The sequence below is a fragment of the Chanodichthys erythropterus genome, chromosome 7 (genome assembly GCF_024489055.1).
Source record: "Chanodichthys erythropterus isolate Z2021 chromosome 7, ASM2448905v1, whole genome shotgun sequence".
NCBI lineage: Eukaryota > Metazoa > Chordata > Actinopteri > Cypriniformes > Xenocyprididae > Chanodichthys > Chanodichthys erythropterus.
The window spans coordinates 35,277,692-35,295,841 of NC_090227.1; the positions used below are offsets into that span (position 1 = coordinate 35,277,692).

General features: G+C 37.1%; 1 protein-coding gene across 1 annotated transcript; it reads left to right on the top strand.

Moving 5' to 3' along the window:
* The first annotated feature begins 1,497 nt into the window (after positions 1-1,497).
* Positions 1,498-18,033, top strand: ttc23 (tetratricopeptide repeat domain 23). Its single transcript, XM_067390372.1, has 11 exons — positions 1,498-1,527; positions 1,632-1,800; positions 4,061-4,184; positions 4,343-4,484; positions 4,693-4,818; positions 11,709-11,880; positions 12,589-12,694; positions 13,502-13,629; positions 14,226-14,375; positions 17,619-17,701; positions 17,879-18,033. The coding sequence occupies exons 2-11, from the start codon at positions 1,648-1,650 to the stop codon at positions 17,988-17,990; spliced, it is 1,296 nt and encodes a 431-aa protein (XP_067246473.1). The 5' UTR covers positions 1,498-1,527; positions 1,632-1,647; the 3' UTR covers positions 17,991-18,033.
* Positions 18,034-18,150: the final 117 nt, after the last annotated feature.

The window sequence follows — 18,150 nt, forward strand, 5'->3', positions numbered from 1 at the left end:
TTTATTTTTTAATTTATATATCTGGCTAGGGCCAAATGGTTCTGACATTATCACCTATAAATTACACTAAATTGGAAAAATTGCCTATTACTTTGCATGTAACACTTTAAGCCACTTAAGCAAATGCAACAGATTTGATTTTAAATGTTAGACTGTCTTTCATTATAATACCTTGCTCACTGTCCTTGAAGGCTTCAGTCCTGAATAAAAAATTAAGTGGTATCAAACACTCAAGACTATGCTACTCACAGAAAGTAATTTGATTCCTTCCCTGCCTGGTGTTATTGCTTTCGTAAGTATGAAAACCTGTCTATAATGCATTGCATTCTGTCAGCTACTCACAACATAATGTGGGCTTATGATCATAATATGAGTATGTTTATCTAGAAAACCATTTACAATAGATACACTCTGCAATGACTCAGACTGAGGCTTATTGTGGGGAAAACAATCCCATCAAAATCAATTTAATAATTGATTTAACCTGTAATTAAATCTGCAAAATAAAATCTGCTGCAGACATACACATTTACTTGTGCAATTTCTCTTTATTCTTATCGTAGAAATAAATGGGTAACTATGGTGGGGATACGTTGTTGACAGCGTTCTATAAAAAATATTGACTATAACAAGTTAATGCTCTAGAGATCATATTCTACAGTATTAAAATATAAACAAATATATAAGATTTTGAAACAGAATAGCATTGGGCAGTGGAGAGTCACTGAGCTATTGCCACAATTCCTATTTCCATGTTAAAAAAGACCTTTTGAAATGGTCTCTAATATCACTTTAGGATTATGGGTAGTGTTTCTCATCAGAAGCTATTGCAATTAAGCATTTTTAAGCAGTTTGTTTAAATTAAAATCTTTTAAAGTAGTTTTTAAGTAGGCCCTATTTGGCAAGTTGGTGAAAATGTAAGAATTTTACTGCCACAAAAGGATAAAAAAGGTTTTATTTTGTAGCAAAGTTCAATTCAGATATTCTGAAATCATAATAATAAGCTGCATGAGTCGATTTTACGTTTAAATGCAACAAGATACTTGAGAGTCACATGACCCACCCATGTGTAGGAGTCAACCAATCACAGCGTTTGTTTGGGTTTTCGTGATATTCGTTACTCGGTTGCTCAGCTACACGTTCTAGTGTGCTTGAAAAGACCATTGCTGTCTTTTAAAAAGTAATGGTAAGAGAGCGGATTATTAATAAAATGTCAGCTTATGAAATGGCAGCTGAATTTGATTTGCCTTCACCATTAAAATGAGCCTAGCACCGCACAGCGGATCGTTTCGCGCACCGCAGCAGAGCTGTCCTGTGACTGCGCTGGATGAATCGTATGTACCCGTTTTCCTGCTGCAGTTAAAGAGATAGTTCACCAAAAAAGCCAAATCTGTTATTATTTACTCACCTTCATGTTGTTTAAAACCTGTCGGACTATTTCTGCAGTGGAAAACAAAAGAAGTTGTTAGAGACCGACAGTCTCAGTGATCATTCACTTTCAGTGCATCTCTTTGCTTTGCAACCAAAGTAGGATGTTTATCAAAACCTTGTAACGTTAAACTGCCTGCACAGTACTGCTAAGTAGTCAGTTAATTATATTTTTAGACACAACCATCTCTACACTTTTACAGATTCACCAGCTTCAACATGAGCAGCAGTTGCAGTTCAGGAGAATCCTTACAGGAAGCAGATTCAATAATCTCACAGAAAGAAGATGTGAAGAATTACAGTATGATGAATCCTGCAGAGAAACTGTCACTTTATGAGAGACGAGCTCAGTCTTTGGCTGATAGTGAAGAGGTACTCACGGAATATTCTTATACCCAGAAATACATATTTCACACTCTAATTTTATATTCTCCTACTGATTTATGTTATGTAACCTTATTAAAGGGATAGTTCACCCAAAAATGAAAATTTGATGTTTATCTGCTTACCTCCAGGGCATCCAAGATGTAGGTGACTTTGTTTCTTCAGTAGAACACAAATGATGATTTTTAACTCCAACCGTTGTGGTCTGTCAGCCATATAATGTGGGTCGATGGGAACTTCTTTTATAAGAGTAAATAAAACATGCACAGACAAATCCAAATGAAACCCTGCGGCTCATGATGACACATTGATGTCCTAAGACACAAAACGATCGGTTTGTGCGGAAACGGAACAGTATTTATATAATTTTTTACCTCCAATACATCACTATGTCCAACTGTGTTCAGCACTCGCTTAGTGAGGTCTGATCGCGCTCTGACAACGGCAGTGATGTCTCGCGCATACTTCAATGAGTGCTAGACATCACTGCCGTTGTCAAGTTTTATTTACTCTTATAAAAGAAGTTCCCACATTATACGTCTGACAAACCACAACAGGTGGAGTTAAAAATCATCATTTGTGTTCTACTGAAAAAAACAAAGTCACCTACATCTTGGCTGCCCTGGGGGTAAGATAAACATCAAATTTTAATTTTTGGGTGAACTATCCCTTTAAGTGCCCCAACATTTCAGTATGATCCATTATCATTAAATAAAGCAAGGGTTTTCGATCTTTTAAGTGCCATGGGCCCCCATATATGACCATTTTCTTGGAAGGGACCTTCCACTCTAAAATTTAAAAGGCAGCTATACATTTTTTTATGTATAAATACTCAATTTATACTGTGAAAACTGAATATTATAAATGTGTAAAATATTATTTAGATAATATTATAGCATAAATTAAATAATACAATACAATACAATACAAGTTTATTTATATAGCACATTTAAAAACAACTGGTGTTGACCAAAGTGCTTTACAAGGCAAAAAAGTCGACAATAACGACAAAATTTAAGCACTAGAGAAACAATAAAAGAGAAAAGAAAATTAAAGGGTTAGTTCATTAATTATTAATTATTACTCACTCTCATGTCATTCCAAACCCGTAAGATTTTTGTTCATCGATCGCAAATGAAGATCTTTTTGATGAAATTGGAGAGCTTTCTGTCCCTCCATAGACTGCTACGCAATTGAAACTTTGATCAAACATGAGCAGAAGCTAGACCGAACCTGAATGACGTGCAAGAACAAACTTCTTCCAGAAGCTCAAACGTGCTGCGTTACCAGTGAGGTTTGTTTCATGTGTGTTATGCAGCACGTTTGAGCTTCCACAAGAGGTTTGTTCTTGTGCGTCATTCAGGTTCAGTTGAGCTTCTGCTTCTGTATGAGTAAAAGCCTAAATTAAATCTGTTCATCATAAAAAGCGATCAAGTCTCTTCAGAAAATTTGAACTAAACTGCATTCATATGGATTAGTTTTCCGATCTCTTTATGAAGGACAGAAAGCTCTCAGATTTCATCAAAAAAATCTTCATTTGCGTTCCAAAGATGAACAAAGGTCTTACAGGTTTGGGACGACATGAGGGTGAGTAATTAATCACAGAGTTTTCATTTTGGGTGAACTAACCCTTTAATAACCCATATCTGTACAGGAGCTGAGGAAGGTGGAGGGTTTCTGAATGTGCACTGCAACTGCTACAGCAAATGCTGACCAAGTATTTAAAGGTTGAGTTGTGAGCACATAGGCAATTGATACAGCACGACCCAATCAGCTGTACCCTATATATAATGATGTGTTTGCGTCATCTTAGTGAGACAATCGACGGACGAAGCGCCTTCGTCGCACATTTTGTACGCTGGTTTATTTTTTTTATTTTTTTTAACTTTTATAATTTATTTATTTTTAATTAATTTATTTTTTTAAACTTTTTAATTATTTTGTTCATTTATAAATATCAGTTTTGAATATTTTATTCATTTATATTAAATATGTACTTTATATTTATTTTAATCTCCTTTTATTATTTATTTATTTTGACATTTTTTACACTGGTTTTCTCTAAACACAGACCCCCTAGCACTTCATTGTGGTCTCCTGGGGGGCGGGCCCTGGACTCCAGTTTGAAAACCCCTGAGCACACAAGGCATATTCTTAATCTCCAGTTCATCAACACTTACTGATCATTGTATTTATTGAATTTTTATTTCTCTAGTTTAATGTTTTTATGCTTGTTTGACCTTTGCAGCATGACCCCTGTATTCAAGAGCTTGTGCGTTGCCTTGCACTGACCAGACTGGTTTATGGAAATGAGCATTTTGCAGTGGCCCAAGCCCAGTCAAAACTGGCTAAAGCTTACCTGCAATACAAAGGTAAAATTGTTTATTATTTAATGCATTTAAATGCATACAGCGAGCTTGTTATTACTAAAAAATAAACCCTGCATTGACTTTGCATCATGCAAATGGATTTCTTAGGCAGTCATATATAATATGTTAACCATTTCCTAACATGACCTCCTGTTTCCCAGGCTGGGCACAGCAGGCACAAGAACATGCGTCCCAAGCACTTGAAGTACTCCGTTCCAGTCAGCAGGAGGAGAGAGTGAGCTGCCTAAACTGCTTTCTTACCATACATCAGACTCTTGGAAGTGCTGCTCTACTGCTTGGAAAATATCCTTTTTTACAAAAATATAATGTCATCGTATTCATAGTCATTTTAAGTGTTCAAATCCTTTTTAGGGACACTATATATTTGTGAGTGATATTACATATATTTTTTAAAGTAGAAAAAATGTGTCATTCATCATACAGACCTTGTTGCTGTACTGATGGCAGTAATATTCTAATTCAATATTGATGAGTTCTTAACTATATGAACCTTAGCAGAGGCTGAGTCAAACTTTCAGAAGGCAGAGATAGTCACGGGAGACATTGTAGCACAAGAAGCCATGGGGATGGAGGACAGAGTGGACACTGAGTATGAAATATTTACAAATTTAGCAAGGTATGGGAACATTTTATTCTTATTTGTTGTAATGACTGACATAGTCAGACTAACAAGATACATAATCCAACTGTAGATGACTATTATATAAATTACTGCCCCTTTTTAGAGAAGTGCTGAGGCCTAACTTTCTAATACAACCCTGCATAAATGTTAAAGTCTAGCGATAGTTTCATTTTGTAATGACCCTTAGAAACATCTCAATCCATTTTCCCAGTGTGTTTATGGCATAATAAACACATGAAATTGTTTACAGGCCTGAAATATGACTTGGCAGCTGAGTCTGCATTGATATTCACACAAAGCACTACGGCGAATCACATGTTGTAGACTATTTATTTCTCTTGACTTCTGCAGTTTCAAATATCAGGTTCATGTTTAAATCCATGTTTTTTCTGGCATCACTCCAAGTTGACACTAGTGCACTTGTAACTCAGAAAACACTTTCATATATGCATCAGATTTTGTTGTTATGTTACATTAATTTAGATATTGTTCTCTTTAAGGGATTTGGCAAAGCAAAAGAATGATTATGTGAACCTCCAGCACTTCATTAGGACCACAAGCTAATATCAACAGTATAAAGTATCTTTTTCACCACAAGGTGGTGCTCTTCATCCACAAAACATCTTAACTTTGCTACATCAGAATTGAAGCTTTATGATTAATTCCACAAACTTCCCTGTTTTTGGCCACTGCTTGTATTGAAGGACAAAAAGAAACAGAAATTATGTTTTTATCTTTTATTATCATTATCTTTGAGTGTCTGTAAAGCTCACACATATGTGTGAATGTCTCCAGGTTTGGTCACATTGAGAGCAGAGTAGAAAAGTATCTATACATTTTTCAAAGCAAAGCAAAAGCAAAATCCAACATCACTTAACATACATAAAGAAAAAGATTTACTCTCCAGACATGCAGTAGGTCTACATTGTTCACATTAAATTATATTTATTTGAGAAATGGCTGTTTTAAATGTGAAAGACAGCATTATTCAAAGATCTTTTGTTTCTCAGGGGAAATAGTTCCCACAGGAGGACTTGATTAACTTGTTCAATAGCTTGTATTGATCCTAGTGTTTATTATGGCTGGTCTCACCAGGCTTGACTGTGACAATGAACGACTGTGGTTTGTCTGCCAGCTGTGTTTGTGTTTGTGAGTGCAGAGCGACAGATCTCCCTGGGCCATCTCAGGTTTTATTATTGCTGCTCTTTGTTATGTAAGTAAGGGCATCTGTATTAGAGAAGATAAAAGCTCATTTATTATGTATTTATATTATTATGTCTGGAATTTTTTTACACAACCTTAGCAGGTTGTGTTTTCCACAGTTTGTCAGCTGGTTTCGTTGTCCCGGAAAAATGTGCATACTCTCTAAAAATGCTGGGTTGTTTCAACCCTTGTTTGGGTCAAATAGGGACAAACCCAACCAACTGCTGATGTTAATATGTGCACTGATTTTCGTTTGCTCTTTGTCTCCATCCGGATGAAGAAGCTATAAACCTATTGTTTCTGGGTTTTGTGGTGGTATGTGTTGATAGCACAGTCTCGCTCATATCAAATATGTCAACACTAGCTTCACAGTCAAAGGCAGAAGAATTAGAAAGCTTTCATCACAACTCATACAATCTAAAAAATGCTGGGTTGTTTCAACCCATGTTTGGGTCAAATATGGACTAACCCAACCAGCCAAAGCTAGTGTTGACATATTTGAAATGAGCAAGCCTGCGCTATCAACACATACCACCACAAAACCCAGAAACAATGACACGCTTACAGCTTTTTCATCCGGATGGAGGCAAAGAGTGAACAAACATCAGAGTCAGCATATCATACTGACATGAATCTCTGCACATATTTACATCAGCCCTTGTTGACAGAACTCAAAAGTGAAGTGTTTATTTCCTTATGTCTTTTCACGCTCTAAGCCTGTGAACGAACAAAGCTTAAAAGGTCAAGTGTGTCATTTTTGCCAATGTTAAATCATCCATCCCCTTAACATCCACTTGATGGCCGATAGGAAATCTGTGTCCTGAAGAAAAGTAAGGACAGTTTTAAAGGGATAGTTCACCCTGTATTACTTTCTTTCTTCTGCAGTTAACTAACAACTTAAATACTTTTGTTCACAATTTGAAGATTCTTGTCAATGCAACACGTTTAGCATTTCAAGGAGCCATAAGCCTCGTTCTTTTACCTTTATGTTTGATTTCCAAAGCCCACTTCATCATATCAGTATTAGTTGCCTCTTAAAACTAAAGGCAAACACATTACCCTAATAGGCAAATGTATTACATCCAACAGTTGCAATGAGATGTACATATACCTCAACGCACAAATATCGAACACAGTGATGATCAGCACATGTTAATTCAGCAAAAATATAAACAAAAAACATGAAGTATGAACCATATGACAACTGATTAACAGTGACTACAGTGGCAGCCACATACATTAAGCCAGTAAAATATAAAGCAATGATGAATTTTTAATAATAGTTACCACATTATTTTTTTCAAACTGCAATGCATGCTGGGGACTGATAACTGATAACTTAATTTGGAAAGTTGGGACAATGTCTGGACACGTTTTGAACGTGTAGTAAGTCAACAAAATATATGTTCAGTTCACACAAAATAATAAACTAACTCCTAATAAAAAACTTTGTTCAAGCAAATTTTTTTATACTTAGAAGGTTATAAGTGTATTTTACAAAAAGTTTCAACAATTTTTGCCCATAGAACAGAATGAATGGGGTCAAAAACACTGACATTCATTGCATGGATTAAAAATAAACACCAGAATAGCTCCATCAACGATAAACAAATATAAATGGGATACAATAACACATCAGGCAGCATAGCCATTCATAAACATTATATATATATATATAAAAACAAGAAAGATCATAATCTTCATTTAATCCTACAGGAGACATAGTTTTTAACATCCAAAAAACTTTTTCAATGTCGCCACCACGACGAGAATTCTTTACGATCTCAATCCCTACACAAGTGAGTTGTTCAATACGGTGATTAAATTCAATGAAATGTCTGACAGTCGGAGAGGTTACATCGTGTCTGCGAATAGCTGATTTATGTTCACTAACTCGAACCCTTAAAGATCTTGATGTTTTTCCGACATACCCCAGTGGACATGGACACTGGAGTAGATAAATCACATTCTTACTTGAACATGTTATACATGATTTTATATGGAAAACTCTTTGTGTGGAAGGGCACGTGAAGCACCTCAGAATAGAAGAACACGATGTGCAATTGCGGCATGGGAAACACCCTTGTATGTATGCTTTTTTGTCATCATATACGACATCTGATGTTTTAATTGGCATTGATAGTGTTGCCATAGAAAAGCAAAATTCCAAGTCCGAGGATGTAAACAGCTCTGAGTAGAACGTTATGGGCTGCCATCTCTTAATTATGGTAGTTATGGCGTGAACGAAGCATAAACTCGTTGTTTTGGTTTATGAGGAACTGTAAAAGGTGGCTGCTGTTTGTTAGTGGCACTCGGTGACTGACTGTCTACAACTATGCATGGCCTCATGAAATACACTGATGATGATGTAATGTCTGCGCGGAGATATGCACATACAGATTGACAGGCAGGTAGGACATCCTGTTATTGCATTCGGACTGAATGAAAGGAATGGACGAGCATTTTTTGGTCCTGAGACTGAGAAGATATATGTACATTTTTAAATATTTAGACCACTTCTGTTATTGATTGCTATCAGGATGTGAAGAGAGCTTCGACTAGTATAACAAAAAAGTGTTTATGAAAAACATTGCTTACCCTACCTTTAAGCTGAGCTAAACTTGGCTGGAGACTAAACTTGGAGTGCTGTTATAACAGTCTGAAGTACTCCGAGTGTTTTCTTTTCTTTCTTTTTTTTAAAGGCAACAATATCTTTTCTGTTGCTCTGTGTCATTTTCCCCCATTTTGCCTGGCACTACTCTCTATCAAGCTTGAAATCTTTCATACGCAGTCTACGTCAGTATTGGTCTGTTAACAATTACTAAGCAGAAGGCTTGGGAGACTACTTGGCAGTTCATGTAAAAATCCCTAATTGCATTACGCCCCTGCACAACGAACATTAAATCAGATTTCTTCACGCAGATTATATCTCTCCTCCCACAGAGGATGGCTGGTATTACGCTGGCACTGTGTGGCATACAGGATGTGTTTAGGTTTGTGTCCCCAGGCAGCGCGGCAGTAGAATTGGCACATCGCTTCTTGTCCCGCTGCCCCTAAAAGGAGGCCCATAGTCTGGAATTTCTGATGCAGCCCTGAAAAGTTGCCAAGCTGCTTCAGCGTACACACAGACTACTTTGAGAAAACCTTGGTGGAGTCGTGTTTTAAAGTCATTTTGCAAATGTCGCCCTTGAGCGTTTTTCACTGATTGCAGTAAATCCAATTGGACATTCAGATTAAGAGCTTATGATTTAATTTGAATAAAATCCATGTTATAAATATAAACCAAAGATTGAAGATAAGACATGTTTACAGCTCCATCGTCATCAAATTACACAGATATGAGTGAATATTGACAGATTATGTGTAATGTCAACCATCTCTGTTAAAAATCCACTTGCTAATTTAGAGTTCCATCATGGGATATTCACTAATCAACTATAACCTTTGTTTGTGATGCAGCTATGTTTACTAGCCTTGTATTGATGGGACAAGGATGCTGCATGAGCAGGCTACTCCCTCTGAGATGGGGAAATTGAGTTAGCGATCCATTAGAGTGGATGAATCTGGAAAGGCTCAAGGCTTTTAACAAGATGGATTGGTGAAGCATGGGATCTCCCATGTCTCCATATAGCCCAGTGCTACACACCTGCCCACATCAGAGAGAAGCAGTTACTGTATGTACAGTGAGATCTAAAAGTCTGAGATCCAATTGAAAATCTTGGATTTTTATATTTAAATTTAAAGGGTTAGTTCACCCAAAAATGAAAATGATGTCATTAATGACTCGCCCTCATGCCGTTCCAAACCCGTAAGACCTCCGTTCATCTTCAGAACACAGTTTAAGATATTTTAGATTTAGTCCGAGAGCTTTCTGTCCCTCCAGTGAAAATGTATGTATGGTATACTGTCCATCTCCAGAAAGGTAATAAAAACATTGTCAAAGTAGTCCATGTGACATCAGTGGGTTAGTTAGAAGTCTTTGAAGCATCTAAAATACATTTTGGTCCAAAAATAACAAAAACTACGACTTGTATATCCACTTTCACTCCACAGTGATGCTGCTTCTTCTTCTTATTCTTTCCTGTTCTAGGGTGGTTGGCATCCAGCTTATTGGTGCATTACTGCCCTCTTCTGCTCCAGACAGTGACGCTGATGACGTGTTATCTAGTGCGCCCGAGCTTCGTTTACAGTCTGAGGGAGACGCACGCTACATTGTTTGTATTTTGGTATTGCTATATTTTTTTAAATGGTGCTTAGGTGTGGATGTCGCGGATGTCCTTAATGCATCACTGTCCGGAGCAGAAGGGGGCGGTAATGCACCAATAAGCTGGATGCCAACCGCCATAAAACAGGAAAGAAGAAGCAGCGTCACTGTGGAGTGAAAGCGGATATACAACAGATCCGGAAGAGAAGACAATGCTGAATAAAGTCGTAGTTTTTGTTATTTTTGGACCAAAATGTATTTTAGATGCTTCAAAAACTTCTAACTGGTCACATGGACTACTTTGATGATGTTTTTATTACCTTTCTGGACATGGACAGTATACCATACATACATTTTCAATGGAGGGACAGAAAGCTCTTGGACTAAATCTAAAATATCCTAATTTGTGTTCCGAAGATGAACGGAGGTCTTACGGGTTTGGAATGACATGAGGGTAAGTCATTAATGACATAATTTTCATTTTTGGGTGAACTAACCCTTTAACTCAGTAAATTAACAGTTTCCACAAAAAGTTTAAGCGGCACAACTGTTTTCAACATTGATAAGAAGAAATGTTTCTTGAGCACCAAATCAAATTAGAATCATTTCTGAAGGGTCATGTGACACTGAAGACTGGTGTAATTATGCTAAAAATTCAACTTTGCTATCACAGGAATAAATTACATTTTAAAACATATTAAATTATACAAAAGTTATTTTAAGTTACAATAATATTTCACAATATTACTGTTTTTCTGTGTTTTTGGTCAAATAAGTGTAGCCTTGGTAAGCATAACACCGTGCCTGACCAGATGCGTTGCGATAAGATTCCTACGACGAACAATTTGTCTGTCCACACCAGATGCGACGCGGTGTAAGGGATTTCTTTCAAAAACATTAGAAAATCTTATAGACTCATTTTTGTATTACATTTAAAGTGTCTAAAAATCACCTTAGCAACTTGAACTGAATACTTTTTTTAGAACAGCACTGAGTCTTCTGTACTTCATTTCTTCACGGATAGCAGACAGCAGTGAGTCAGTCTCCTGTGCATTGTTCAGGAGTGAGACTGGATGCCTCCAGGCTGATATTGAGAGTGGAGATTCAGACCTAATAAAGACATGAGCTCTTGTGTATTGAGTTCAGCACTGCAGGGCATGTTTGGATTTACTGCACTCCACTTCTTAATAAAAGAAACGAATGCACTTTGAAGGTTCAGAGCTCGTACCACCGTCCTGTGCAATACACAGCAGTTCTTCCTGTTTTTAACCAGTTTGAATTGAACAGAACTCCCTTTTCTTGACCTTCTTCCTTTCATTGTTCTGGCATTTTTGCCCATGACTGGCATTACAAATGAGCCATTCTTATTATGATGGCATGCATAAGTAAGGTCGACAATGTGCTGTATGTGACAATGTGGAATGATTTCATGATAAATGACATCTTTGTGTCCGTGTGCATATGTTGTGTTGCATAGGGTGTACCAGCGGCAGGGAAGGCCTGAAGAGGCCCTCAGTCAATGTGAAAGAGCCTTGGAGATGCTTCAGGAAGGAGCTCAGCTCAGTCGGATCTGCTTTGTTTACAGAAACATGGCAGCCATTGAACAGGCACAGGGACATCTGGATAGAGCCATTGAGCATCTCCAACAGGTAAATTCCTGTTGTGTCCTTCAGAGAATTACACTGTATTCAACTTGTATTAAAGTGGTGTCAAACACATTGTATGGTATATTAAAGGGATAGTTCACCCAAAAATGAAAAAAAGAAAATTCATTACTTACTCGCCCTCAAGTTGTTCCAAGTTTCTTTCTTCTGCTGAACACAAAAGAAGATTTTTTTAAAGAATGTGGGTAACCAGCCAATGGTTGATGGCACCCATTGACTTCCATAGTAGGAAAAAAATACTATGGAAGTCAATTGGTGCCTTCAATTGTGTGGTTACCAACATTTTTTAATATCTTCTTTTGTGTTCGACAGAAGAAAGAAACTTGTGCAGATTTGGAACAACTTGAGGGTGAGTAAAGTCTGTCCCACACTATGTGCAGATGCAACAAATATATAAATATAGAATATTTTTACATTCATATGACATTGATATATAAATGGACAGGAATGTTATTTTAGTATTATTATTATTATTTTCCTCAAATCATCACATGGGTTCACATTGCATTCCTTCACAAGCCATATTTGGACCATGGGTTGGGTTTTTGACATCCTCTGTCTAATGGTTTTTAAAACTGGACCACAGAATTATTTAAAGCCAGAAACTATTAATGTTTCCTATGTTTCATGGAGGGTCTGATATGTGATATATCTGTATTCAAGTGTCTGTATCTCTCTCTCCCACTTCTGCAGGCTCATTCCATTGCTCTTAGTCAGAGTCCCGGGGGTCTGGAGGGGGCCCAGATCGCTCATAGCTTGGCTCTGGCCTACTCTTCCACTTCAGAGCCTCATCACAATGGTAACAGAATGCTTTCACAATAGTCTATCTGTACGGGGTATTTAATTAGGCCCTGGGCATCACACAGAAATTATGAGATGTGTTAGGAAGTCAATACAGTATAATAGAAATTTGAGAAATATGTAATATTATCAAAAATCATTCTGTCCTTTAGATCAGTGCTTCTCAAACTTGTCCTGTGGAATGCACATTTTGGATGTCTACCTCATCAGACACACCCAATTCAACCGTACAAAAGTCCACATTTTTTTGTTGGAAAAAGTACCTGAGACTGCGTTTTTATCTACGAAGTTGGAGCTTTTTTCATTCAGTGCGACCTTCACAGTGCATTATGGGTATTCTATAGCCATTGAGTGTAAATCGGTTGTACACATGGTTTCGGACACCACTAAAATGGCTGTCTCCCCAAATTCAGGGCGATTTCGGACACAGCTCAAGTCTTGCAGTCTTTACTAATGAGCGTATGAGTTGAATCAGGTGTGTTAGATGAGGGAAACATACAAAATGTGCAGTGGTGGGGTTGTCCCCAGGACAGGTTTGAGAAACACTGCTTTAGATCACTTGGATCTGATCCAAGATTTGGAGTTTGTCATTAAAGTGAATCGTTCTGGATCACACTGTCAAAGTGTTTAGCAGCCTACACATAAGCGGAGCTTTGTTGTCGCAGCCCTGCATAACAAGTACAGCAGTAAAGACTTGAAGGTGACCCTCAGCTAATCAAATGAAAAATATGACTGCGCTGGAGTAGCTCTTCAGGGGGAATTGGGGAAAGTGTAATTATGTGCGTCTCTTTTCCCGTTTCAATAGATTCAACAGCACGCTTTTTTGAGGAGTGTATAAGTGCATATAGAAGTGCACTAGGCCCACAGGACACACTCACCCTATCTGCCCAAGATGACTTCAGTCATTTCCTCCTACTCACAGGACAACAGGAGGTCAGCTTCAATTCATTTGGATATTGTGTATATTACGAAAAAGATTTGGTGCTTTATATTTTAACTATATGTACGCTACCATTTAAAAATAAGGGTCAGAATATCAGGTCAAGCCAAATGTATTTGTATAGCACTTTTCACAATACGTTGTTTCAAAGCATCTTTACACAAAATATTGTTGTTAATCTTTATAATATCCTAATATCTTCATGCTTTATAGTTGCATTTAGCAGATTAGAGCTGGGTTATTATATAGTTACTGTACATTTTGCTCCAAAAAAAAAAAAAAATGTAAAAATCAGGCAGGATCACTATATATCATATAGAATTTTGTATAGTATAATTTTTTTTAATTTTACATTTTTATATATATATTTTTTTATTAACGATGCATTAAATCGATCGTTCTATTCATCAAATACTGAAGAAAAAATCTCATTGTTTCCATAAAATATTAAGAAACACAACTGTTTTCAACATTGATGATAATCCATCATATTCAGAACCTTGGAGGAAACATATTTATGGTGGTTAAGTTGGGGTTATCTCTTAAACTACATCTTTGTAAGGAGTGTTTGTGCACTTTTGTTTTTCAGAGATGCGCTGAGATCCAAAGAGAGTCTCTGTCTCTTAAGAAGAGCAGGTTTGGTGAACTGAGTGCCGAGGTTGCAGAAGCGCTGCAGCTGATTGGTGGAGTGGAGATGGCACAGGGTCAGATGAGACACGCCTACCGGACACTCAAGAAGGTGAATCAAATCTAATACATGATCACTATGCTGTAGGAGTTGGCTGTTAGCTGTTAATGGATATTTACTTGTACATTATTCATAAACCTCCGTCTGTTACAGATCACATACAGTATCTGGTAAAACAGTTTTGCCATGTATTTATGAACAAACATCACCGGTATATTAAAGTCAGCATGAAACGGAAGTTCACACTGTCTATTTTCTAAGTGCATGTTTTTGATGTTAAAGGGATAGTTCACAGGTTTGGAACAACTTGAGGGTGAGTAAATGATGACAGAACTATCCCTTTAATGTGAATAATTAATTCATGCATGTTTCATTTTTTTTATTTTTTTTTTATTTAAAAGTTAAACATCTCTCTGGTGATGTATGCCAGACTTTTCCAATCATTTAGTCTGCTTAAACCTGCTGCTTTCTTAAGCCCAGGACACACCAAGCCGACATAAAAGAACTAGCTGCGACGAAAGCCAACTGTGTTGTCGCCTCGGCTGCATCTCAGCCAAAAAGCTGTGCTTGAACACACCAAAAGGACTAAAGGCGACCGTCAACTAGCGCGTACATTCTGCACCTGCGTGTAAGTAATATCTGTATATATATATATAAGCTGGAATCAATAGTCTATTTTTGTCATTCAGAAAGGGAAACCGGAACTAGGACTGCAAAATATACAAACCATAAACAAAGCAGCACTTCCTTGCCACTTTGAATATCAATCACGCTGATCACTTACTTCATCCCAGTCAGCTCATGTTATTATGAAAATATTTGTGCATTTGAATGCTCAGGTAAGATGGCATAAAAATTATAACAGCCTTCTGTCTGTACCGTCTAGACTTTGCTCGCTTTTATTCTCGTGCACAAACTCATTCGCTAAACCAATCAGAGTTCTCTCACTCACCGACGCCAGTTCAACATGCCGAATTGGCCCCAAAACCCCTGACGGCGTCCGACTAGAGCCAATGGTGTGGAACACATCGAAAAAACATTGCCCGGAGGCTGACCGTTGGCCTGGTGTGTCCCGGCCTTTACAATCGACTCAATTCAGTTAACAACTGATGGATAAAACTGCATAAAAAAGCTTTTTAACCCTACTTTTTTTTTTCTGGTACAGCATAATACAAAAGTAAAGATCTGTTTCTACTTCCTTTACACCGTGACATTAAATACAGGCTACATCGTTTTTCTGAATTCGATGCTACATCTACATAAAATTCAGATGGTATAAAACAGAGTCTATCAAATAAAGTTTATTCAATATTTTTCACCAAGATCCTTCCCTGCAGAGTCTGTGCAACTGCAGTTTGCACATCTGAACAGCTTTATCTCTGAGGACCTTATGTTCTCACTCAGAGCTATGCTCTAATCTTGGAGCGGAGCATGAAGATATTTGCCCTCAGAGGGGATGCCTTTCCTGATATGAAATGTTCCAAGAAATAACATTTAGGTTATAAAGCAAGTTACCAGAGTTACATTTGTTTTGGTAGCTTTAGCTTTATTTAAAGCTTGATTTTTTTTTTGGGTTGGGACATTGTTATTCTTAGTGTCTTGGACAGCTCACTTGATGTCCTCCTCCAGGAGTTATGCCACACCCCAGTTTGTGACGTAATTTATTCTATTCTATGTCTTTGCTCTTAACATTTGATGCTGTAAAAAGATGCTACAACATTACCCTTGTATCCTAGTATGTCCCAAACATGCGAGTGGCTTTAATTTTATTTTTATTTGGTCACACCGAAACCCCCTCTGAGATAAATGATGACTGTTGATCTCTGGAAACCTGTCCCCGCTCGTCTGTAAGTGAGCACTGTTGCTATGTTGCTTTGTTGTTGTATCGAAGGGCTCCATTTCTGGGGTTGTGAATCAGTGGTCCCCCGCTCTGTGCTTCCTCAGGCTACTAACCTTTCCCCGTTACCTCTGACAGATACGAGCAGCTCATATCATGTTCTTTCTGCTGTAATCATGACAGCAGCTGCAGCAGAGCAACACACTCTCAGTTTAGACTTTGGCCTAAAGCCAGGGTTTTGTGGTTAAAACAGAAACGGGGATTTAAATAAGCAATAATATTGTTAGATTATATATACAATATATGGTATATTATGTTTTATGCAATCTCTAGATGAATATCCAGTCTTTTTTAAGAGCCCTTTGTAAATACGCACACACTTTTGAGACTGTTTTCCCACTGAAGTGGGCCCCATGACATCACTTTTGCCTGTGGAAAGTGATGAAAACATGGACCAAGACTTTTCAATCAAACAGGAAACTTTGAACAGTACTTTCCTTTGTCTTTTTTTGGAAAGACTGCTGTCATGTCGTCATTTCGAGTGTTTTTCTTCCAACCCGTTGCTGTTGTTTTGAAGAACGAGAGAGGGTTTATTTGAGGAAATGAAGTGGCTTGGCCAGGTATGCTGTAATATCTGTGTGCCAAAGGCACTCCTCCTCTCTACTATGTTCGTGAAATCAGAGTCAAGCCATTCACTATCCTTTGAGCTCCACAAAGCAGAGCACTAAAGCTTACTTGCTTAGTTTTGAATTTTAACAGTAACAAATACAGACTTTTTAAATATTTTAGTTTCACATTCACAGAGTTTTAACTGGAACAATCATTTTTTAAAGAATGAACATTTATTCTTTATTAAAACTATTCATTAGTCTGTGTAGCAACTGAACTATAGATTATAGTCTAATATTTGATTGCATAATTTATATTTTGACACGATTCATCTGTCACACACACATATATATATATATATATATATATATATATATATATATATATATATATATATTATATCATCATATAATATACCCTACAGATCAAACGTTTGGAATAATCAATATTTTTATGTTTTCTTATATTGGATAAAAATACAGTAAAAATGTTAAGTATGATTGCAATGCAAAATAAATTCTATTATAACATAATTTATTCCTGTGATGGAAAATCTGCCATTACTCCAGTCTCATGATACTTCAGAAATAATTCTAATATGCTGGTTGTGTTTTTATTATTGCTGGCGCTCAATTACTAATAATGGTTCTTATTATTATTGATGTTGAAAAGTTGTTTTTGCTGCAATTTAAAATATATCCAAATAGAAAACGGCTCTTTTAAATTGTAATATTTCACAGTATTACCATTTTGTTGTTTTTATATAAAAAATACACACACACATTGAGAATAGCATGTCACAAATGTTCCCAAATGTTTTGCTAACCACCTGTATCTCTCTCTTTCAGTGTCTGGATATTCAAAGTATGCTGTATGGTCCTCAGCACAAGAAAACCAAAGCCACACAAAGAACCGTGGACATGCTGTCTCAGTGAGTTTCCTATTTCATCATGTGTAACACACATTCACACTATAGCACAAAGTCACAGTGCACACTAAAAATATGCTTTCAGTGCAGTAAACGGACACTTCAGCTGAATGTAGTGTGTTGGTGAAAGTGAATATTATTAATAGATGAGGCATTTAATGCTTTATGATCTTTTTCTAGGTCACCAGAGGTCAGAGAGAGACGTAAGGAGAGTCGTCTTGAAACAAGGCCTCCATTCTGTGCAGTGGTATCATCTGCATCTGAGGTGGCATCTAGTATGTCTTGCTCATAACAGCAAGTGACCAGCAGGCCGATCTAATGAACTTGCATGGACTTTCAGGGAGGTTTGACCTCATCCTATTGCACCAAGGAAAATCTGTGGATTGGAAAAAGCAAGGCAGTATTTCTAGAACAGCACACAAACTCAATAGTTTCTTTAATCTCTGTTGCTG